The 23,651-nt window shown below is 59.6% G+C and overlaps 1 protein-coding gene across 2 annotated transcripts in view; it reads left to right on the top strand.

The window, feature by feature from the left end:
• The window catches only part of PEPD (peptidase D), a 106,171-nt gene that overhangs the window by 72,215 nt on the left and 10,305 nt on the right, over positions 1–23,651 (top strand). For both annotated transcript variants that reach the window (XM_029925016.1, XM_029925017.1), the window contains exons 10-12: positions 11,338–11,406; positions 12,904–12,981; positions 22,384–22,532. In XM_029925016.1, the coding sequence (XP_029780876.1) occupies positions 11,338–11,406; positions 12,904–12,981; positions 22,384–22,532 (296 nt within the window). The remainder of the gene's footprint in view (positions 1–11,337; positions 11,407–12,903; positions 12,982–22,383; positions 22,533–23,651) is intronic.

The raw sequence follows: 23,651 nt of genomic DNA, 5'->3' as shown, positions 1-23,651 counted from the left end.
CGCTGCGGGTCGCCACTCAGGAAAGGCATTGACGTAAATGGTGCTTTGCAGGCAAGTTATATGTGCAACGGCAGATTTATGAAACACTTTAAGATTATGAGGCTGAGAAAGGAGTTTGATGTTTGGAAATAAAGTAGCACTCGGTTCTCTAGAACCAAGACAAACACACTGGAGGGATTCAAAGAGCAAAGCGGTCTCTCCTTCTAGAAGGGATGATGAGGGGACTTGCCGTGAGAGCGCCAGGTGGAATCCAGCACCCTCCGCTTCCGCAGGATTGGTATTTAGGAAGCACCTGTGTGGTGGGAGGTCCCAAGTTTTGCTTCTTCCATGGGCAGTGGAGGGAACTCGTGGAGTGGACGCCCTGGCACGCAGGGCCTCCGAGGATGCCGCAGACTGGAGCAGGAGCCGCCAGGCGCCCGAGGTGCTGTCCCCCGGGGTCCCACGTGGGCATTCCAGAGCGTCAGTGCCCTCAACAGGCTCTGTCCAATGACCTGGCTTTATGAGGAGCTATTAAATAAAGGAAGGTGGAAACATGGCCAAGTAAGGCTCCACCAGCCTTCACTCAGTGGCAGCGCTGAACAGCGTGGTAAGAACTTGGCATCTGCTTGTCCAAGGCCCTAAGCAGCCAGATTTGCTGGACATGGCTTCGTTCCGAGACCCCTCAGCACCCCAGGTGCTAAGGACAGAGGAACCCATTTGGCATTTGCCCTCGGGGTCAACACTGGCCTGGTGTCCAAGGCTGTTGGGCCAGGGACAGGGGCAAGTGGGGGCACAGGACTCTGAGTCCCTCCCCCCAGTGTTGTCCGAAAACCAGCAGGTGCTCTCCGGAGGTAGGGAGCTGAACTAAACCACCCAGCTGAACTAAAAACTGGCTTTTCTTCAGAGAAACAGAATCTTCTAGCATCAGTCACATGACATTCTCACACCATCTGCCAAATCCTTGTCTCCGTTGTAGTGTTATTTGCTTAATAGTTTCTTTACTTTTTTTTTCTTTAAATATCTGTAAAAGAAAGCTTTATATCCCTGTCATGAGTGAAACTCAGTATAATTTGCCATAAATGGAGCGGAACACTTTAAAATAAATACCTAATGTGTAAAACATGTTTATCAGTGTCCCCCATAATGTCATCTCATGGACTTTTATCGTGCTTTGGGAAATACTAGCTCAAAGGAAGCCCCCACCCCCATCCTTCTTCCAGAAGGTGCCCATGTGCCTGCTTCCTTTCCCTGCACCTTCCTGGGGAGGAGGGGGTGCAAGTGTCCATTGGACGGAGAGTAGCCTCCGTGTTGAACAAGGATTCTCTCCCTCTGTCCCTTCCTGGTCGTACGTTAAGCCTCCACGGGTGACTCCTAGTGTGGCCTGTGCATTTATTCAAGGGGAAGTTTTCAGTTTAGGGCTGGAAGGGTGGTGTTGCTGACGTCGGCCAGGGCTGGTGAGATTGGGTCAGCTGTGGCAGAGTCAATCCCGGATTAAGGCAGATTGTTGGCAGTTGTGCCTGTAAACGTCTACAAAGCTCTCCTGGGGCCTCCCCAAGCCGAGGCCCTCTCACTTGACCGAGAGTGTCAGCCCCGAAGGGGTCTTGATGCACAGATCTGGGATTTTCCACTCGAGCCGTGTGCGGCAGGCTCTAGGTTTTCTCTTCCTGAATGTTGTCGCGGTCAGGGCGCCAGTCATTCCTCCCCTTCTTCCGGGGGGTCCTCCAAGAAGGCACTGGAGAGGGCCAGCGCGGGCCAGCTGCTTGCAACACAGATGACGGTCAAAACCGCCACCTAGCGTCCTTCATGCACAAATCCCATAAGGGTCAGTAAGGGAAACCTGACCCTCCCGTTTCCCCAAACAGAAGCAAGCCATTTGGAAAGGAAGACGAGGATGTAAACACGTGAACTTGCCACTTAATCAATGAACAACAGGAGACTTCTGTGTTTTGCCCACCAGATTCACAGTGCAGCGGGCAGACAGGCCCCATGGGGCACTGCTCAGGACCCTGGAAATCCTTATGAACCTTTTGGGTTCCGTTTAGCAGAACGGGCCCTGAGACTCCAAATGTGCCTGTGTAATTCTCCTTCTAGGAATTTAGACAGCGAAAGGCATATGGCCACGGATGTCCATCGTAACTCAGAGATGGAGGCAGCCTAGATACCCAACAGCGTGGAATTGGCTAAGGAAATCGTAGGCTGTGGTGCTGCCCACGCAATCCTGTACTGCTCAGTCCCAGAACAGGAGCGTCCTGAGACGCGGCTGTGCGCAAGGCACTATTCTGGACTTGGGGGGGGGGTACCAGAGTGAACGTGAAATAGAACCCAGCCTAACGGAGGTGGGTGTGGATAGATCGAAGTCAGATGGTGAGGGCTCTAGGGGAGTGAGTCCTTTATTCATGAAGCTCAGGACAGGCGTCCCTGAGAAGGGGGCATCGGAGGAGAGTCCTGCAGGAAGGAGCAAGCCTGGATCTGTGGGACAGACATTCCAGGCAAAGAGAATGGGGCTCATCTGGTGGCCCTGAGGCGGGAGCTTGCCCAGCGGTCCCAGGAACAGCAAGGAGATAGATGGAGAAGATGAGGGGAGACAAGGAAATGAGAGGGAGGTAGGAAGCCAGGACTCTGTGAAGAAGGAGCCATCTGTAGGGACAAGGGCTGAAGCAAGGGGACCACTACACCATCGTCCCCATCAATCTGCGAGGAAAGGAGGTGGCTGGCACCAGCGTTCGTGGGGAGAAGTAGTCAGATTCTGGGCAGAGGGACCACCCTAAAAATAAAAATAGTATAGACCTGTATCTATCGATAGGCGAACACATTCTCGCTTTAGCAAGAACCTCCCCTGGACGATCCCAGGACTGGGTGGGGCCATTCTCCACTCTTCTGGGCCCTTGCACAGCCGTGAAGTGCAAGAAGGTGTCAGTCGGTCAATAAATTGATACAGCTACCTAGAGAGACTGGCGTTACCTGCTAACGCTGAGCCTACACAGAATCCCGCGGCACCGCATTTCCACCCCGGAATACACTCGGTGGAGGTGCGTGTGCGCTGCCCCCCAAAGACCGGAGCCGATGTCCGCAGCGGCCCTGCTCGTGATGGCTGCCGTCTGGACACAGCCGGATGTTCAGCGGCGGCGGAGCGGAGCCCGCGGGACGCTACTGAAAACAAGAAAGAAGGACAGGTGCCCACCGTGTGGCTCCGCAGAGCATGATGGGGAGCGGCGCGGAGGGCCGGACAGAGAGGCCGCGCTGTCTGGTTCCACCGACATCACGTCCAGAAACAGAACTAACCTGTGGTGCTGGAAGTCAGGCCACCCCTGGAGTGAGGTCTGACAGGGCGGGGCCCCGGGGCGCTGGGCACGCGGGATGGGCTTGCTCACTTCGTGAGAGTCACCGTGCTGGGTCCTTACGACTGCAGTCCTTTTCTTTTTCATTTTTTGTTTAGAGAGAGAGTGTGTGCAAGTAGGGGAGAGGGACGGAGGAGGAGGAGGGGAAGGAGGAAGAGGGGTGAGAGGGGGAGAGAGAGAGAGAGAATAACTCAAGCAGGGTCCACACTCAGCACGAAGCTGGATGCAGGGCTCGATCCCACAACCTTGGGATCATGACTGGAGCCCAAATCAAGAGTTGGATGCTCAACCAACTGAGCCACCCAGGTGCCCTGATTGTAGTCAGATCAGACACAGTCAAAAAGTGGCTTTAAAAAGTTGTATTATTTTAGTATACAGTTATTTTTTAAAATCTGTGCTTAAGGGGCATCTGGGTGGTTAGTCAGTTAAGCGTCTAACTTTTGATTTCGGCTCAGATCATGATCTCATCGTTTATAAGTTTGGGGCCTGCGACAGTGCAGAGCCTGCTTGGGCTTCTCTCTCTCTCTCTCTCTCTCTCTCTCTCTCTCTCTCTCTCTCTCCCTCCCTCCCTCTCCTGACTCTGCCCCTCCCCCACTCACGCACACCCTCTCTCTCTTAATAATAAATTTCAAAAACATAAAGTAAGGGGCACCTGGGTGGCTCAGTCAGTCAAGCGTCTAACTTCGGCCCAGGTCATGATCTTACAGTTTGTGAGTTTGAGCCCCGCATCAGGCTCTGTGCTGACGGCTCAGAGCCTGGAGCCTGCTTCGGATTCTGTGTCTGCCTCTGTCTCTGCTCCTCCCTCACTCATGCTCTGTCTCTCAAAAATAAATAAATGTTTAAAAAAATTTCTTTTAAACATAAAAAAATTCAATCTGTGTTTATGCATTAAAAAATACTTGGGAGGGGGCGCCTGGGTGGCTCAGTCGGTTAAGCCTCCGGCTTCGGCTCGGGTCAGATCTCACGTTCTTGGGTTCGAGCCCCGCGTCAGGCTCTGGGCTGACAGCTAGCTCAGAGCCTGGAGCCTGCTTCCGGTTCTGTGTCTCCTTCTCTCTGTGCCCCTCCCCCTCTCACGCTCTGTCTCTCTCTGTATCAAAAATAAATAAAACATTTAAAAAAAATTTAAGAACTACTTGGGAGGATGTTCAACAAAATATTTGATAGAGGTTATCTCTGGGGCATAAGATTATGGGTGAGTTTTTTCTCTGTGCAGAGAATTTCAAAATCTTTTCTATATATATATGATTTGCATTTATTAGCAGTCTGATGTGGCCAGGGCTTTATCCAGTAACAGATACCGAAGAACTCAGAAATACAACCGAATCAGGCATGTCAAGAATAAAGAGGAATATTTGTTAATTGAATGTCATGTTACGTCCTCAGTTATGCTTAATACAAGATAGGCAATTTAGAATTCCCAATTATCCAATTAAAATGCTAATTATCTCGTACCTTGATAACGCTGCTCTCGGGGAGAGAGTGAGTGGCTTCTCTCCGGTGCTCCTCGTCTTCCTGCCGTGACCCTGCTTTGCTGCTGCCCGTGCCTCTGGTTGGTGGAGTCTTCCCTTGTGGGGCCTCTGCGCCCCAGGGGCCTCTCCTCGATGGCCGGCCTTGGCCCAGGATGGGGTGGGGCCCTGTGCACACGTGTGAGGCCAGGGCCCTGGACGGCACAGCGTGGCCCCATCCACCAACAGTATTTGCAGAGCGTGATGCTTTGGCCTGCCGGGGCCTGTGCTGTTCGCGTGCCCACCGCTAACCCCGCGGAGACTCCAAGCTCAAACACAGACTCGGGGGGTTCCTGACCACAGCACACCACCTCTCAGCCACAGACTCTTCCGTCCACAAAGGAGGAAAGTGGCTCCTTCCCACGAACGACTGTTGGAAACTGAAGGCTGCTGATGAGTGTTCGGTTTCTGTCATGGGCTGTGGGAGGTCCTGGCTGGCAAGGCGTCACTGTCCCCAGTCTGGGACCCAGGTAGGGCAGCAGGAGGGGACGCGGGGAACATCAGGCAGAAGGAGCTGCTGCTGCTTCAGGAGACAGCCACCGGAGCCGTTACACATGGTCCATGTCCCTGGCGGTGCCAAGTCTCACAAGCTGTGCCGTGAGCTCTGGTTTTATTAATAATGCATGTCTGGGTTTAGTCCAAGGCTGGAAGGCAGTCCCTTCGTGGTGACAAACCGTGTGGATGCTACTTGCTTGTTTAGAACAGCCTCGAGCCTCGGCGGTGGCTTCCTAGCTTGCCCTGTGTCTTTCTTCCCTGGGGTTCTGGGGAGGGAGACGAGCAGGGCAGCCTCTTGTCTCACTGCCGCCAAGCCTGGAAGTCCCCCTCAGAAGGCCCACAGAGAGCCTAGGGAAGCTGGGGTCTCCCGGGAATTTGGGCCACGCCCAGGATGGGTGGTGGGGGCTGCTCTGCATACGGCAGCGATTATGAGGCGGGGGCAAGGGCAGCCGGAGGGGGCCTCCTGCTGGGGTGCATTCTCATGGCATCTGATCACCCCCAGGCATGAGCCTAGCCACATCCCCCCTGCCGGGGAAACTCAAAATCAGTATAGTGTCTGCTTCTGGGTTTTGCTGGGAAAGCTATTCTGGTCCTGTGACTCCCCGTAGAAACCCCTCCGCTGGGTCTGGGTCCTCTCCGGCTGCGGCCTCCACTTGGGGAAAACAGGGAAGCACTCCAGTCACCTCCGGGTGGCTGTCAGGACTCCTCTGTGGCACTGTGGTTTCTTCCTCTCTCTCAAGAAGTTTCTTTTAGTGAGTAGCTAGGTCTTCAAAAGGCAATATCACGTTCATTACATAGTTGTGGTCATTTATACCCCCAAAATGAGAGTAATTAGAAATTAGAATGAATGTGAATGAAAAAGAACCAGTGCTGTGATAGCGGCCCAGAACGTAGCCCCAAACATCACGAGACACTTGCCCTCCCTCCTCTCTCCTTACCTGTCCAGGCCCTGGTGCTTCCCTGCAGAGGGGACACCTTGGGATGTGTGAGCAGGACAGAGACCACGGAGACACCGTGTCAGGGGAAGCCCCGTGTGTACATCGGTCCTGGAGATGCTGCCGGCGTCCACCTGCCTGTGGGGCCTGAGGGCATCATGGAGACCCTGGCTGCTCTGGAATGTGCGGACACCTGTGTCCAGCCACAGAGGGGTTCCCTTTGGCTTTAAAAGAGTAGCCAGGAGACTATCCAAGCCCAGCCTCTTTTCCTTCAGCGAGGGGTCCTTGCTGTGTGCACTCCCTTGGAGGCCCCTGAGCCGTGACAACAGCAACAGCTAATGTGTCCTGTACATCGGGCTTGGTGTGTGCAAGCACTGTTATATGTACTTTATATGTGTAAAGTCACCTAAGTGATACAACAGCTCTGTGGGAGGTACTCTTATCCTATTTTACAGATGAGGAAACTGAGTCACAGAATGGCCAATAAGCAGAGCTAGGATTTGGCTTCAGTGCCAGTACCCATCTGTGCCCCCAGAGGCATGTGGCCGAGAGCAAGGACTACGGGGCACACAGATAGGGTGGGCCTATAGGCCTGAGCAAGGGGGGGGACACTGGTGAGGAGCCCGCCTGTCCCTGGGGAGACCGCAGTCACAGTGTGTGCGGGCTGCAGCCTGGCCCAGGAGGGCCCTGCATTCAGCTCGGAGCGCCTCGGCCCACACACGGTAACCCTGTGTCCCTGCCGCTCGCTCTCCTGGCCCGAAGCTCAGCCGAGTGGCCTGGCCCACCCTGCCCAGCCTCCCTGCCGCTCTCCTGCTCCCGGCCCGGCGTCCCAGGAACCGAGGTGGAGCAGGGCCCCGCCGGGGAGGGGGCTGACGTGGCTGCCACTGACCTTGCTGGCTGGCCTGTCTGCTGGTGTTGGCACGCCTGCCGACAGCTCACTGGCACTGCTGCCCGGGGCAGCCCCTCCGCCATGGTGGGGGGCAGCTCGTGCATTTTTACAGGGCGAGATGACCCTCAGAGGGCAGGAGCTGGGCCGCGTGCCCGGAAGGCTCCGTGGGCTGGATCTGCAGGCCCCGGGGGACACCCGCGGTGCTGTCCCTGGAGACACCGTCCCTGCAGATCTGGCCTCGGCATCTGCTCTCCCGGCCCCGTTCACCACTCCGGGCACTGACAAACGGGCCTGCCCCTCTGTCACTGTGGTGGCTCTGTCCACCCGTTCTTCACGGCACAGGCTCTCCCAGGTCCCTCCAAGGTTCTTGTCGATGCCAGGACCCAAAGCACTTTCCACTCGTGTCTGGCTTGGGAGACGTTTGTAGACAAGGAGTATAAATTTATAGTTTGAGGAACAGCCATCCCGGGGGAGCTGCAGGGGCCACAGAGCAGCAGGTGCACGTGAGGCCTCTGCTTCCCGCTGCTCCTCAGGGAGCCCCTCCTGCTGAGGGGAGTGGGTACAGGCAGTGGCAGCTGGGCCTCGTGCCTGATGCCTGGGCAGGTGCTCTTTGCAGGTGGAGCAGTGGAGAGCATGGCGGCCAGGCGCACAGGACGCTGGGACACACGGGCAAGCCCCAGACGGAAAGAGCAGGCAGAGGTGATCTCTGGGCCTCAGGCGCTGCTGCCTGGCCTCTTGCCCCCATCTTCTTATGGACAGACTGGCCGTCTCCAGGAATTTCGCCGTGGTCTTCACGAGACCCACCTGCTCTGTGTACTTGCTGCGTGTTCGGACGTCGGTTATTTTACACGGTGCCTGTGGTCTCCATCGGACAGTTCTGTTAGCAGAAGCCCTTGGGGGTCTCAGCCTGCTGCTTGCCGTGTCTGACAACCCTTGGGGACTATTCTCGGGTTGTGAGTTCATCCTTAGTGTGTAGGGGTGTGTGGGTACGTGTGTGTACATGCACACGGGCATGCGCGAGTCCGTGTGTATGCAGACCCTAGCTGGCCAGTTGGCACTGCGTCTGCCCCTGCTGGGGGCTCTAGGCATCACCGGTCAGGAACATGGTTTTCTGCTCATTTCTTGGCTTGGGGGGTGCGGGGTAGTTTCCAAAGCCAAGAACCTGAATCCCATGGAGGCCAGACCTCCACTGTGAATTCCGAGGGAGACATGTCTTTTATTTTAGTCCCGGAGCCCAGGCAGGCTTCCGGATTGCCTGCTGTGACTCTGGTGAGTTTTCTCTGAGCCTGCCCTTCCGCTGAGGGTGCAGCCCTGCCCGGGCATAGCCACGGTGGAGCTGGGTCTCTGCTGCTGCTTATGTCCCCGAGGCCTGTCACCGTCCCCACGTGGCCTCCCGCTTCCCGAGACTGACCACTCTTGCCTCTGGCCCCGCCTTCCTTCCTGTCCTGCGAACGTGGCTCTGTGTATTCTCTCACGTAGCACCTCTGAGTGTGGGAGAAGGAAATTTCCGGCTGGGGACCCTCTGTCATCTCCTGTGGCTCTAGCAGGCTAACTGGTACCTTACAGCCGAATCTGGCTCTAGACTTAGGCTCCAGTGGTTAGAGTCACTTGGACCCTCATCTGGTTCAGTTTGCTGTATTTTTTGTAAACTTCTAGAAGGATCTTTAGTAATTGCCTTTCGGTGGCCGCCTTGGGCTGTGAGCCGTGCACTGGGAACAGGTGGCTCTGCCGGGGCCTGTCCTCTCGCGGCGGCTGGCGCTTCCTGAGCTCCGTGGGAACGTCTTGTCACCCACGTGGCCCCGCTGCTCACCCCCTGCCCCTTGAAAATCAGAAACATGTCGGATTCATGTCCCTCCACGAGCCCCAAGTCCCAGAGAGAGGGACCCCCGGGGCGTGGGACCTGTTGCATTCACCTGTCATTGTCACCAGTTGGTGCTCATGTCACGTCAGAGAAGTTCACGTAAACCAGTTAGATGCTGAAGCCCAGCTTGAAGGACTTCAGACCATTTCCAGCTACAGTCACGTTTCAGCTGTGGCGGTTCTCCTCGCACTGCCGCGTGGGGTTGCTGCGTGTCCGGAAAGTGGCCCGGTGCCGGCTGCGATCTGCAGGTGCAAGCGGGGTCAGCCGTTGCCTCGCTGGGGCTTCTCTCAGCTTCGCCCTCCACCCGGAAGTCCTCTCTTCAGTGGGAGCCAGGGCGCGCGCGATGAGGGCTGCTTTCTCTGCAGGGAACGGCAGGCTGTGGGGAGGGAGCCTGGCCACCCGCCCCGTGTCCTCAGGCTGCCGCACAAGGTCCCCGGTTATTCACCTGCACGCGCAGGCCGCACAGCTGCCCCTCCACCTGTCCTCCCTGACGCTGGTGGCTCCCGCAGCCTGCAGTGTCTGCCTGTCCCCCGCCCCAGGAGAGGCCCGCTGTCCCCATCGCCCGGAGGATGGCCGCACGGCCCCGAGGTCTGCCTCTGACCAGGCACGGTCGTGTCTTCGAAGTTGAGAGGCGCAGCCATGCCGTGGCGGGTCGGGCCTTCTGCGGTCGCTGCGGGCTCACTGTGTGGAGGCCTGGTGTCTAGGCCAGGAGCAGAGGTGGTGCTCGGCTGGTGTCCGAGGCTGCCCCGTGAGGAACAGGCCGGGACTCGGTCATGCCACCCCGTGGCCTCTGAGACAGAGGTAGAAGTCGGCAGTGGCCACCAGAGCCCCCCGGACCGCTTCCTCTGTGAATACAGGGCACCGATAAGGGGGCCGTGCGCCCTTCCTCGCCCCCCTGGCAGGTCCTGAAATCCTTTATGTTGAGGAGATAGTGCCCTCACAGACACCCCGCATCCCGGGAGGTGTGTAAAGCGCGTCTGAAGCAGAGCCCGTCCTGCGTGACAACTACTTAAGACCCAATCATCACAATTATGTGTAATTGGTGTTTACAGTGCCGGGAAGATTAGACTCCTCCACACAGACATTCTCCAAAGCAGGCCTAGAACACGTGGGGCGGGGATGCCACTTAGGATGCCCACAGGCGGCCTCGGTGTGCTGAGGACGGGACAGCGGCATAGCCCCAGGCTTGGCCCCCTGCCCTGGGGGTCGGTGGGTGGGGTGGGGCCCCCTTGGACCTGCTTCTCTGACAGGATTCCTGGAGGGCTGGACCTGAGGAAGGGGTGAGGCCTGGAGAGGCTGAGCTCTTTGGGCACAGAGTCCCATGCCATGATGGGCCCCTGCCCCAGGTCCTGGGGTTATGGGGAGGTAGGGACAGGACCGTAGCCTCCCCAGAGCTCTTGGCGGCGTGGCCCCCAGGGGTTCATTACCCCCTAATGTAGTGTTGATGTGGCTGGTCTGGTCCAACAGCCCCTGCAGTCATCTCCAGGATCTGCCCCTCCGGTGGGGGCCAGGGGGTCGGGGCAGGGCCCAGAGACGGCTTGCCAAAGGTGGCTTGCCCTCTGACCTTTGTTACACTCCTGGGCTTTCAGGGGTCTGCAGACATCATGCACACCCAGAGGCCTCCCCAGGCTCTGCCTCTGGCCTCAGCCTGGAGGCTGGCTGCCCCCTCTAGAGACTCATCTTTTCCTTCAGACTTTGTTTCTGGCCTCCTCTGCCCAGGCTGGGCGCTGGGTTCGGGGGCCAGCCCGTGTGCTGCTTGGCCTGAGGAGGGGAAGCAGGGCCTGTCCTCAGATCTGCCTCTCTCCAGCCCCTCTGCCTATGACCGGAGGTGCTCTGCTCTGTTCTGTCTATATGAGGGCCTGCCCCTCGATCCTGTCCTCCAGGCCGGGGCCCCGTGGCTCCTGCTCTCTTTTCTCTGTGCCCCTACCCAAGGTCAGGCCCAGGGCCATGTGAGTCCATCTTGGGGCCTGGAGAGTTCGTGTCCCTCCCTGGCTGTGTGTCCAGCCCCTGCTGGTAGGGTGGGTTGTGGCTGCTGGGCCTGGGAGTCACAGGGAGACCCTCTCTCCAGACCCATGGAAACAGAGGTGGCCCCGCCCCAGCCTGTCTTCCCAGTGGTCCCAGGATGCTGGGTGGCTTCTCCAGTTTTGCCCCCTGTCCTCACTGGCCTCTGTGCTTTTGTGGCTGGTGGCCAACCCTGGGCTCTAGGCTACAAGCCTGGTGGACCCGTCCACGCAGGGTCGCCGAGGCCTTCCTGCATGTGCAGCCAAGCAAGGCCTGCTGGGGGGGCCGTGCACACGCGGGCAGCCACCCCCTGACTTCCTTCCTTCCCCTGCAGCCTCTTCGAGCACTACTGCTACTCCCGGGGCGGCATGCGCCACAGCTCCTACACCTGCATCTGCGGCAGGTGAGTGGGGGTGATGGGGGGAGGTCATGAGAAGGCGAGGGGACCCCGCTGCCCCCTGAGCGTAGACACGCCTGTGCTCACACAAGTGCCCATTTACGCTTGGAAGTTGTTCTCCCCCGAGGCCCCCAGCCGGGGCGGCCCCCTCACTGCCATGTCCTTCCCGACCTCCCCTAGGGCGGCCGCTCCCCTGGGGCTGCTGGCTGGCCCTCCTCGCCCCTTCCACACAGGCACGCACCCAGCGTGCGGGGGCCAGGATGTGACTTTACACTGTGGTGGCTTTTGTGTGCAGCAGAGGTGGAAGGAGCTCTGTTCAGCGCAGGAGACCGTGTGTGTGTGTGTGTGTGTGTGTGTGTGTGTGTGTGTGCGCGCGCGCGCGTGTGTGCCCGCGCGTGTGTGTGTGCGTGGGGCATGTGTGCGTCAGTGTGGCTGTGTAGGGAACCTCACCCCCGTGGATGGGGCTGGGTCTCTGTGGTTCTGGGTGTCACTCTAGGTATCTGCATGTGGCACAGTGTGGCTGCGGCAGTGGGCTATTTTTGAGAGACAGAGTGTGACCAGGGGAGTGGAAGAAAGAGAGAGAGGGAGACAGAATCCGAACCAGGCTCCAAGCTCCGAGCTGTCAGCACAGAGCCCGATGCGGGCTTCAAACTCACGAACTGCAAGATCATGACCTGAGCTGAATTCAGATGCTTAACCGACTGAGCCACCCAGGCGCCCTGAGTGTGCACGGTTGTGTGTCCGTGTGTCTGCACGTGTCATTCTAGGTGTGTCTTTGAGGAGCGCATCCGGGCTGCGGGTGGCCTCTCATCTCCCAGCCTCACCCCAGCCCATCTCCCCCGGCTCTGCCCCCTGGGCCGGGGGGTCTGGCCTCTGCCCAGCCAGGACGGAGCCAGCAGCTCTCCTGCTCCTCGGCACATGAATAATACATGTGAACATCTCAGTCTTTGGAAATGTTCTTCTCTGGTGGATAGAGAGAAAAATCATTATTTCTACTTTTATGATTCCTGAGACTCCCGAACAGAGCCATAAATATTACACCCAGGTGGTGGTTTTTTTTTCCTTTGGACAGACTTTAAAGCCCTTTTTTTCTTAAAGGCATCGCTCATTAGAGAAGCGGTCTCGAGCAGGGGAGCCGGGCTCGCAGCATGGCGGCCCTGACCTGGTCTCGTGCTCCCTCTGCCAGGGAAAGAGGGCTTCCTCAGGCTCCCTTCCCTGGGCCTCAGACCCTTGTCCTCCCACCCGTCCTACATCCCCATCCCCAAGGGGGCCTGCCCTAGCAGCAGTCACCTGGGGAAGCCCTGCAGGTGGCAGCACTGTGAACCTTGAGCCCAGAGGCTGGCCACCAGCTGTGCGGCTGCAGGTGCCGGAGCCCCCACCTCCAACCTTGGGCCTGAGGTGGCCGCTGGGCCTCTGCTGGAGGGTGGATGGGGCAGGATGGGGTGCCAGCTCGGGGCCTGCTGGCTGAGGATGGGCTGCTGACCTGCCCCGGTTGGCCTGCAGTGGTGAGAATTCGGCCGTGCTGCACTACGGACATGCCGGGGCCCCCAACGACCGGACCATCCAGGACGGGGACATGTGGTGAGTGAGGCGCCCCTGCCCTAGCTCTGCACCTGACCCACAGGGCCGCGGCGGGACTCCGCCTCAGGGGTGACACACGGGAACCTCTCGGTGCCCCCTTGAGAGGGCTGAGCACAGTGAGGCCCCCAGGCCTGCTCTGGGCCCAGACTTCTTTGCCAGGCCCGCCCACTGCATGGTGCCTCCTCTCCATCATCCGGGAAGCACTGAGAGAGGGGAGGGGGGGGGCCTGCACTCACACCTCCGTCTCGGTACCAGAAGGGCGGGCACCCAGTCTGGATCAGGGAAGACCCGGAGGGAGCCTCGCCCCTCTGCATCCTGCCAGCCTCTACCATCTGTAAATGGCCATGAGCGCAGGAGGTCAGAGGCAGGGCTTGACCTCAAGACTGTGTGCGGGGATTTTCTGAGCACCGCTTAAGGTGCTCCCAGCACCCCGTGGGGCCCTGACTAAGCAGGTGTGGGCGGGAGCTGCAGCCTCCCCTCCGACGGACTCGCCCCTGCTGGCAGAATTGCACATCTTGCTCACAAGCCCAGTCCGTAGGGCTCACACTGAGCTTATGCCGCACGGCTCCAGGCGGCTGCTCCGGGCCTCAGGAGAGCTCTGTGGGCACCTTGCTGACCTGGATCAGCTCTCTCTTCAGCTCTCAGGTGCTGGGCACTCCCTGCTTCTCCTCTCCAGCACCTGACATCAGGCAGGGTCAGCCCAAGCTGCCGCAGAGCTACTGAGAACCAGCCAGAGGCCGCAAGCCCCACGGGGCGACCCTGTCTTAGCCTTCAGACATCTTGCTGTGGTCAGCGACATGTGGCAGGGGTGGGGGGCACACACTGTCCCCCTGGTTCTCTGGCGCCATGGCCTCCTGGTTGCTGGGCACCTGAGCAAGATTCCCAAGAGCCTGCTTCCAGGCGGGATCCTGCTGCTTCTCGGGGCTGGGCGTTGCCCTGCTGGGCTTGGTTCCCTTGCTGGAGCGCCGGCCATGCCTGCTCCCGGCCCTGAACCTGGCCTCATCCTGCAGCAAGGTGGAGGGGACCCTGCACACGGTGGTCCCTGGCCCACGTCCACTGGGGGGCACGAGCCATGTTCTGAGCTGTCACTGCTATGTATTTGCCGAAGCCCTCCTGATCCCAGCGTGTCCTTGCCACAGGCGCGCTGGGCCCCATGGCAGATGGGATGTTCCGGCGAGGCCCCTGTTGGCAAGAGCCCAGCTCAGCCTTCTGGGAGGAAACAGAGCCACTTAGTTCCCTCCCAGAGCCTCAGTTTACTTCTCTGTTAGCAGAGGTAGCACCCACCTCTCAAGACTGCATGGAGGGGTGGAAGAGAGGTGTCAGAAATGCAGGTGCTCAGCCCATATGCCCTTTCCCAGGGGCCTGCGCCGGCAGGGCGGGGATGAAAACACATAACGGGGGACACCCAAAGTGGCTGCACCCTCCTCGGAGCATCTCATGTCATTCTTGGCGTAGGGACCAAGGGTGTGCAAATACCTTGACAGGAGCCTCCCCGGTGCCTGGCCCCAGGGACACCTCTTTACGTAGATTTTCTCACCCCGCCCCCCTACCCTATGGCCCACAGCCCCCTGCCACGTGTAGGTGAGGTCACCAAGACACAAGGAGGGTCCAGGTGCAGAGCCAGAGGGATTTGGGGAGGGAGTGGGCTGCTTCAGACTTGGCTCAGCGGGAGACTAAGGCAAGAGGGGAGGGCCCTGCCCTGCGGGCCATGGCTGAGCCACTCTCGGCCCCAGAGAAACCCCCTGGCACCCCCTGGGACTCGCCTCCTGCAGCATTTCCTAATGCTCTCTGTGCAGCCCATTCTGGCTGGGCCTGGAGGCCAGGATGTAGGAATCAGTCCATGGGCAGAGGCAGAGACATAGCCGTACCAGCAGGTTTCAGCTGTCGTTGGGCCAGCTCTGGCGGGCCGGAGGGCCCCGTGGCAGCACCATGTGGCCACGAGGTTTTCTCCTCTGTGAGCTGAGCATACCCCAGAGGAAGTGTCTGCTTCTCCACTCTCCTCTGTATGTGCCCCCAGTACGACCCTCACCCAGGGAGACGCTGGTCGCAGCTGCGTGCTAGGGCGGCCGCTGCTGGGGGCGGGGGGTGCCGGCTGACCGGATGCAGCACGGATCAGGTTTCCACAATGCCCAGATGTGGCCTGGGCCCTCGTGGGAGCACATGGCACCTGCGTCTCCTGCTTTCAGCTAAGGCAGGAGCGATCCAGGAATCCCACAGATGTTAATGCCAAGTCCAAATTGGTGCTTTTATTTTTCTCGTGCTAACTTTGAAATGTAGCCAGTAGAATAATTATGAGTTTATTATAGTCAATTTATTATGCAGCATTTAGAACAACATGTTTTGTTGATTACTGCTACTGCCAGATTGCTGGCGGCGTTTATAATCCATTGTTTTATTGAAATTGATCTGCCGAGCGCCCACTCTGTTCGGTAAATAATAAATCACTCTGTTATCCCAACATAAAAGGCCCAATACTTCATCATAAGGTATGAAACCAAAACGTGAGCACAACACAGAGTTTCTCCTGAAGCAGAGCCTTCCAGAGCAGTGCTCTTCCAGGTGCCCACCGGGTGGCGCACTTTGGGTCTCAGTCCCCTGACGTCAGGTGAAAGTGCCCCAGAGGTCTCTGGACGTTCAGTGAGGGGCTGTTTGGGGGCAGAGCTGGTCCAGGGCAGTCAGGCTTTACTGGAGAAAGTGGGGGTGTGGGCTGAGGTGGCCAGCCTTTCCATCCCTCTCCTTGCAGTCCCACACGTGCCCCCGCACCCCTGCAGGGAGCCTCAGAGAGCCCCCGCCCTCCCCCTCCCAGCTGAGTGGCTGGTACCCTGAGCCTCGCTTCCCCACCAGCCCTGGAGTGGTAGGGCACCTAGCCCTGGGAGGATTCAGTGAGAAGACACAGTGTCGAGTGGGGAGCCTGGCACGGCATGGCTTTGGCAGGTGAGAGCCGCAGTGGTGACCACCCTTAGAGTCAGCAGGCTGGGCCTTGAGTCCCACCTTCCAGCAGCTGGTCGGGTTCGGTGACAGACTGGCGGTGAGAGCCTGAGCCAGAAAGCTCTCAGTCCCAAGGCTTGTTGTGTGTTTTCAGCCCTAGCTGTGTCCTCAAGGGACGTGCGCAGTGGAGCATGAGGGCAGCCGGGCCCAGCCCACTGCCCGCGCCCCTGTCCCTCCAGTACTAGCACCTTCCTGGGAGCTGGGCCGTCACTGCTCTCGGCCCCCATCATCCCTCTGTGAATTGGGGCTTATAGGTTAGGCACGCTGATTCTCCCTCCACATCAGCCTTGTCACCCAGAGCTGAGAAGTGGGGGCCCGCCGGCTCCGTGGGCCCCTTCCCGTTTCTCTGTGCTGGGATGCTGTGCTGCTTGCTCTGTGGGACCTTGACGTGGCTTCAGATCACTGGGACCCTCACACTCAGCTTGCTCAGAGCCCTGAGGCCTCTTGTGGGACCTTGTGGGGCTTTGCCCTGGGCTCAGAGCCTTTTCACCAGTAACCCCACCTCCTGGTCACTGTCCTAGAGAAGCCATTAGTTGCTTTCTGTTTTGGAGTTTGAGACAAGTGGCAGACCTTGTAAAACAAGGTGGCAGGAGGGTGGTGAACTTGGTAATGAATGCTCTTCACATGCTCACACAAGGGGTGGTGGCTGCTGTCATTGGACACCGTCCTGGGTGGGAGCCCTGGAAGACTCCTCCTCCCCAAACCAGCCCCTGCCAGGTGGGGGTGAGCACAGATGTGAGGACACACATAGCTCCCGTGCACTGCCCTGGCTTCCCATAACCTGCCTGGGAAACCAAAGTCCCCAAAGCAGACAGAGGTGCCGAGGGGCTGGTGTGCCGCCCATGAGCCGCCAGGGGGCATCACCATCCGTGTCCAAGCCCACCGGGACACGGTGCGCCCAGGCTGGACCCTCTCTTGTGTTGGACTCCTGGGTCTGGAGCCCTCCCCTCTACCCTGGCCCCCTCTGCAGGAGGGGGCCAGGCTGTGCCTCCAGTGGGTTCTGATTTGGGAAACGGCAGGGACACCTATCCTCAACTGCCGCCTCCCTCCTCCCCTACCATCTGATCAGAGAGCGGGGGAATGGTCCCTGAGGTAGCATGCTCTGTGTTCCCTCCCAGAACCTTCTAGAACACCTGAGGATGCCCAGGCCTGGGTGGCCCAGCTGCAGGCAGGATGTGGCTGGTGGGTGCCAAGCCGGACCTCCCAGCACTGGCCAGAAGAGGGTAGCATTGTCTCAGGATGTGTGGGCGGGCCCCCTCCTGCTGGCCGCTCTCTGGTGTGCCCCCACCCCGGGGCATGGGAGCCAGCCCACTTGCGGGGAGAGGCCTGTCCCAGGCCCATGCACTCTCCTCCCTCCCCCTCTCCGCTTAGGGGACAAGGACCCCTATTTCTCGTCACCCTGATAATGGTCTGCAGCCCGAAGCCCGGGTCCTCTCTTGCCTTCCCTGCTGACCGGCAGAGGTGGAGACACAGCACACAGTGACCAAAGCCCCACTTCTTTTCTCCTGGAGAAACCAGGGTTTTCCTCCCAGGGAAGTCCCTGGAGACCTCTGACCTATTGCTGGCGTGTCGGTGCCATGACACATGGGCCATGTCACAGCCTCAAGCTGCCTGTCCTTTCCTGAGGGGACTGGCCCATGAGGGGCCATGGCTCCAGCAGGCTCTTTCCTTACTTGGCCCCCCTTTCCTACCACCAGCGCCATTGCCGCCAACTCCTTCCTGCCCTATGTCACTCACGGTCAGTCTGCAGGTTTGATGTGGGCTGGACTTGAAACTGGGAAAGTGACCCTACCCCACTCCCTTCATCCTGGGCCATGTGCCATGGGCAGCAGCCTGGTCTCTCTGGGATGCCCTGCAGGCTGCGGGGGGGCGGGGGGGGGGGTGCCGGCTGCTCACACGGGGCATCCCGAAGGCTCTGACAGGACGGGTTCTGCCGCCCCAGGGAGGGGTGCGTCTGTGCCTGGGGGCTCCTCCCCAGCTGGTGGAGGGTGTGGGCTGAGGCCCCACTTGTCCTGGTGCCCGATGCCCTGGCTGACTCACAGAACAAGTGTCACCTCCAAGGCCTGCTCCCTGCTCCAGGCCCGGCCCAGCCCCCCTCCCCTTGCCATCTGCCCAGAAGGACACTCAGCCCCGCCCTGAGTTTTTGATGGTCTGTGGACGTGCTCAGGCCTCAGGGCAAGAGAACACTGTCCGGAGGGCATGGGCCCTGCTAGTCTGGACAGGCAGACTGGTGGCCGTGGCCTCCAGCCTTCCCCCCCAGTTAGATGTACCCTTGACATTCTAACCCAGTCCCAGATTATAACCAGATGCCCCCGCCGCATGCTTTCTTGGTTCCGTTTACTTCTTTGACGTTCTGGCCTGTACCCGACTCTGTTGGCTTCACCGCCCACAGTTTGGAAAGCACTGGTCCAGACACTGGGTGTTCACAGACATCACGGGACCCTGCTCACCGAAAAAGTGAAATGAAGCATGTGCTGTTCTTGTGACGCCGACTCAGCCCCTCCCCGGCGGAGGCCGCTGTCCTGCGCCCAGGCCTCGTCCGCGGTGGCGGCAGGGGCTCGGGTGGGCACTGTGTCCCAGGCACACATCGGGCAGGGTGCCGTGCGGTGTCCTTCCTGGGAGCTTGGCCCCTTGCTGGTGCTCCGCTTCTCCTCACGTCATCCGTAGAACGGGAACAATAGTTCTCTCCAGACACACAGGACGCCCCCAATGTCTGCTTTTGTTACCGGGTCACCAGGGATCACCAGCTCCGGGTTCCTGCGGGCTGGTTGCTTGGGCAACTTTCCTGTCCCCCTGGGCCCCACAGGAGCGGCTGCCACGTTGCTGGGGTGCGGAGCAGGGATGCATAGAAGGTAGTGGGGAGAGGTGTGTCTGATGAGTCAGCCCCCAGCCTCCAAGTGATGGCCTTTGCCCCCCTGGTGCCTCAGGGCCATGGCACTCCGCAGAGGGTTGGGCTGGGGGCGGGCGAGCAGCCCGTGTGCTTCATCTGCAGGGGCTGCTGGGAAAGCAGCGGGTCCACCTTCCTCTCACGCCGAGGTCTGGAGGCAAGCAGGAGTTTCCTGCTTCTCAGAAATCCCCGGGCCTCGCCTGGAAGGCAGGCTGGAGCGACTGCAAACTGGGATCTGAAGTGCCCCTGCCATTGCGTATAGGCCTGCGTGCAGACACAGTGCCAGCCCTGCGTGAGAGGTGGCCGGGGGCGCGCTCCGGAGGTCAGAGCGAAGCTGCCTGCCGAGTGCAGACGGCCTTGTCCACGCACAGCAGTGTTTCCCCCAAATGCTTCCCAAGCCTCTCTCTCCGAACCATCTCAGAGGCCTTCTGCCTGCGGGCCGGCTGTCCCTGCAGTGGGGCCAGGGGCGCTGAGGTGGGGGCTTGGGGAGGGTCTGGCCGAGCCGATGGTGGCGGGTAGCCGGGGCATGAGGCTGCCAGGGAGGAGCCAAGGGCAGACAGAACCCCTCACCCTGGCCAGAAATAGAACCAGATAAACACATGTGAGGAAGAGAGACGCCAGTGTATTGCTTGTAGATGTGTAAGATCCCCCAGATGTCTTAGATTATTACACGCATTCACTCGGCCAGAGATGGTAGCGGCCCTAGTGGGTGTCCCCAGGCAGCCGGAGAGGAGGGAGCCCGAGCGCTCGGTGAAGCCAAAGTATGACCAAATTCCCCGTTGTCGCTTTGTGCTCAGAGGGCGGATGAAGGGGACACAGAGGAGCTGGAGGGAGATGATTTATGAAGGGAACAGCTTTCGTCCCTGGATCCCAGAGCAGCTTGAGTGTGAATAACTTATGTGTGTAGGAACTCAGAGGGGAATTTAGAAAAAAAAAAAAGAGGGGGGAGAGAAAGATAGGGAACTGAGAACACGAAAATAGACTCCAGCCCCGTGCCCTGAGCGTCGCTGGGCAGGATGGAGCTGGCCGACCCGGTGTACACTTCCTTCTACACTAAGCAGGCGATTTTCAAGCAAAAAGCACAAGCAGAGTCTTCTGACATCTGAGCAGTAGGGCCCAGCCGGCTGAGGCGCCCCAGCACCCACCGGCCCACGCCCGCTCTGTGCCTGTCAGGGGGTTTCGGGAAAACGCGGCCAGGGGTCTCGTCTGCCAAGGGGAGGCGACTTGTTTCCACCGCTCTGGTGACTCCGGCGTTCCCTGTGCTTCTGTGGGCTTCCTCGTTTTTTAAATAGTTCAATTTCTGTTTTTGTTTGAGACCAGATGGACCAATAGAGCTCTCTGCCGAGGGGCGCTGCCACTGCGATGGCCCCTAGGAGTCTGTGTCCCCCGAGCTCCAGGCCCTGTCCTGTCTGCTCAGACCATTCTTGGACGTTCTGAATCCACAAGCCACAAACCATTTTCCTCTCTGGCCTCGGAGGGGCCCAAATGAAAATACTCTGCTCCCTGGTGAAACTGGACTGTGATCCCACACAGACCTGCCCCCACGCCTCCCTTCACGCAGGCCCTAAGAGGACACAAACCTGCAGCCGTGGAGGTATCCCCATCTTAAAGGAAGCAAAGCTGAGGCCCTGAGGCCCAGTGGTGCCGCCGGGACAGGAGAAGCTGAGGAAGGAGCCTGACCCCAGTACAGGGCTTTTCTGGACCAGGGCTCAGAGCCTCAGTTTCCCGGCAGGATAGGGCTAAGCTGTGTGGCTCCCCAGCCAGCTCTGGTGGGGAGAGTGCCCCCGGCAGGAGTAGGCAGCTGGTGGCCCAAACACCCTGTTGCATCCGGAGCCTCCTGGGGAGCAGATGCCTGGGCGTGTCTGCTCAAGGCCTCTCTGTTGCGTCTCGGGTCACCTCTGCTGAGCCCCAATCCCCCCGTCAGCCTGCTCCAGGCAGGGTCTGCTGGCGTCTACGACTTTGACCCAGCCTGAAGTTCTGTGCCATGCTGGTTGGGGCTCCCCCCAACCCCAGAGAATCACCTGAGGTGTTATCTCTTGCTTTTTGCACTGTTGACACCGTTTATGGTGTTTTGCAATCAGAAAAAGACAGGAGATTAAAAAGTGCCCGGCTGGGGACTTTGGATTCCAGAAAGTGTCCGGGGATCCTGAGCATTCACATTTTTCCTCTAAAAATCTGTTTCTTTGGAGTAACGGGGGCTCCCTGTCCGGCCACATGGCCCAACTCCCAGCTGCACCAGTAGGGACCCCACCGCTCTGTCATTCGGGGTTGGGGCCCCAAAGACAGACACACAGGCAGCCCCTGGGACGTTGGTGGATGGCGGTGATCACCTGGAGGATTTGGGTGTGGGGGAGGCACGGCCCTGTGCAGCTGCGGACCAGCCCCCAGGAGAAGCCGAGGGGACCTCACCGACGGCAGCCTCAGCCCTCCGCGCCTCCCGACTCTGTGGCCACCTGGCCCTGAAGCTGCAGCAGAACCCTGGGCCTGGGGTTAGACCAGTGCCTCGCAATTGCTTTAGTCGCCCGCCATCAGCGTCATGTCTTGTCCGATGAAGCGACTGGGGTCCTGGAGGGGCCCCCCAGGCACCTGGTGCTGAGCAGCCTGCCGAGGTGCTCGGGTGGGATGGGGTGTGGAGGGTGCTCGCCTGTGCACCCTCACTGCTCTCACCCGGGCCCCTTTGGTGTTGTAACCCAGCGGCTCTTCACGTGCCCTGTGGCGTTCCACCATGGGGGGGTGCAGGGTACCTTCCTGCCCTTGACCAGTGAGGACCTGAGGCCCAGGCAGGCAGCCAGGGTGGTGGCGTGGCCCACCCCGCCCCCTCCTAGCCCTGCCACCCTGGGCCCTATCACAGCGGGGCCAGAGGAAAGACTCAGCCAGGCTGTCCGTGGGCCCCCACACCATCCTGCCTACTGGCTCACGGACCCCGGCCCAGGGCCTCTGCAGCCTTCCAGTTTTCCACCTCTGCCTGTGCCCCTGGTCCCTGCCCTGACACTGCGATGCCAGGGTGCCCTGCTGCCTGTGAGGACTGTCCCCGGCCAGGTCCTTCCTGCCCTTCCCTCAGGCCCCAGCAGAGCACATGTGTGCCATCCCAGCAGGGTCCTCTGGTCGGGGGACCTCTGTGCTGGGACAGAGCCACTGGCTGGGTTTTGGCTCAGACACGGGGGCCCAGGAGAGCAGGGTGGTGTTCCTTACCCACTTGTCTGTTGGATGGGAGCATCTATCTCTCAGCCCCTGCCCGGCTCCCATGAGCAGTGCTTGGAGGCCAGGTGGGGAGTCAGGTCCTGGGGATGTGTCTGCCTCTCCCACATTCTCCAAGTGAGTCCCCACAGCTGGGCACCCAGAGACCCGGAGGGCAGGGGTGTGTGTGTGGGATCCGCCCCACCCCCTCCAGGCTTCCCAGAGCGGACGACACTGAGGATGCACTGGGTGGCTCGGGCCCAGCAGGCTGCCCTTGAGCCCCGTGGGGGGGTGGAGGGTGGGTGGGATGGGAGAGGACACCCCTACCTCATGCCCTCCTCTCCCTGCAGCCTGTTCGACATGGGTGGGGAGTATTACTGCTTCTCTTCTGACATCACCTGCTCCTTCCCTGCCAACGGCAAGTTCACCGCAGACCAGAAGGCCATCTATGAGGCGGTGCTGCGGAGCTGCCGCGCTGTCATGAGCGCCATGAAGCCAGGTGAGGGCACTGGGGGCCGTGGGGCGGGTCCCGCACTGCAGCCTGAATCCATCCCTGGTCACATGCTCAGCCGACTAAGATTCCAGGTGGCGTCCCATCCCCAGAAGCAGTCCTAGGAAAGGGGGCCAACCACCAAGGAGAAACAGAGCTGGGAATTGGGGAGCTCAGCCCAAGGTCACCCCAAGTCCCGCCGGATACTCGACACCACCAAGAACCCCTGCTCCCAGTGACCACTGGGATGTCACCAGATCCACTGTCCTGTCCTGGAGCAGGGTCCGCCCCACAGAGGGCTTGGTCAGCAGATGCCGACACTGGCATTTGGTTGGATGTCAGGGCGCCCTCCTGCTCAGGCCGCAGCTGGCTCTGGTGCAGGCCGAGTGTCTCGCTGGTGTCCAGGGAATGGTGAGTGGCTGCCCTCTGGGGACTTGACCTCTGGGGACCGTCGAAGGCTGGACTGTAAGCTCATTCTGAGATCAGAGGGACCGTGGCAGTCAGATTGGCATCCCTCCGTGGACCCTTTATTCAGCAAAATAAAAGATCCCCAAACCGTCAAAGCCCCGGGATGTCGCCTCTTGAGGCTGATGGCTTGGTGCTGGCTAAGCAGCCCCGGGGCACGGCCAGTTGTTGGGATGAGCTACAGCCTCGGTCACCAGGCCAAGAGCCGCTTTTGAGGGTTCCTCAGCAACTTGTCACTTGCAGAGGCAAACCGAACGCCCTTTCCGGGTGGCCCATGTCCAGCCGCAGAGTCCCACCAGAAGTTAGGGAACCACAGAGGGACACTGGTGGACCCCAGGCCTGCCCCCTCACTCATCCAGCAAGAATAGAGCTTGGTGGTCTCACGACGGGGAGCTTGGCCTGAAAGGAAGCTTCAAAGTTAAGCCCCTGCTGGGGTGACAAGGCGATGGGACCCGCGTGGCTCAGCGGCTACAGAAGGAGGCAGCATCTTCTGTGAATTTTTGGAAAAGCCCAGGTCACAGGGCGCCAGGGTGGCTCAGTCAGTTGAATGTCCAACTCCTGACCTTGGCTCAGGTCTTGATCTCAGGGTCGTGAGTTCAAGCCCCACCCATGCTGGGTATGAAACCTACCTAAAAAAGAATTTTTTAAAAAGCCTTGGCCGCC

The sequence above is a fragment of the Suricata suricatta genome, chromosome 16, assembly GCF_006229205.1.
Source record: "Suricata suricatta isolate VVHF042 chromosome 16, meerkat_22Aug2017_6uvM2_HiC, whole genome shotgun sequence".
NCBI classification, from domain to species: Eukaryota; Metazoa; Chordata; class Mammalia; order Carnivora; family Herpestidae; genus Suricata; species Suricata suricatta.
This window is presented reverse-complemented; position numbering and strand designations above follow the sequence as displayed.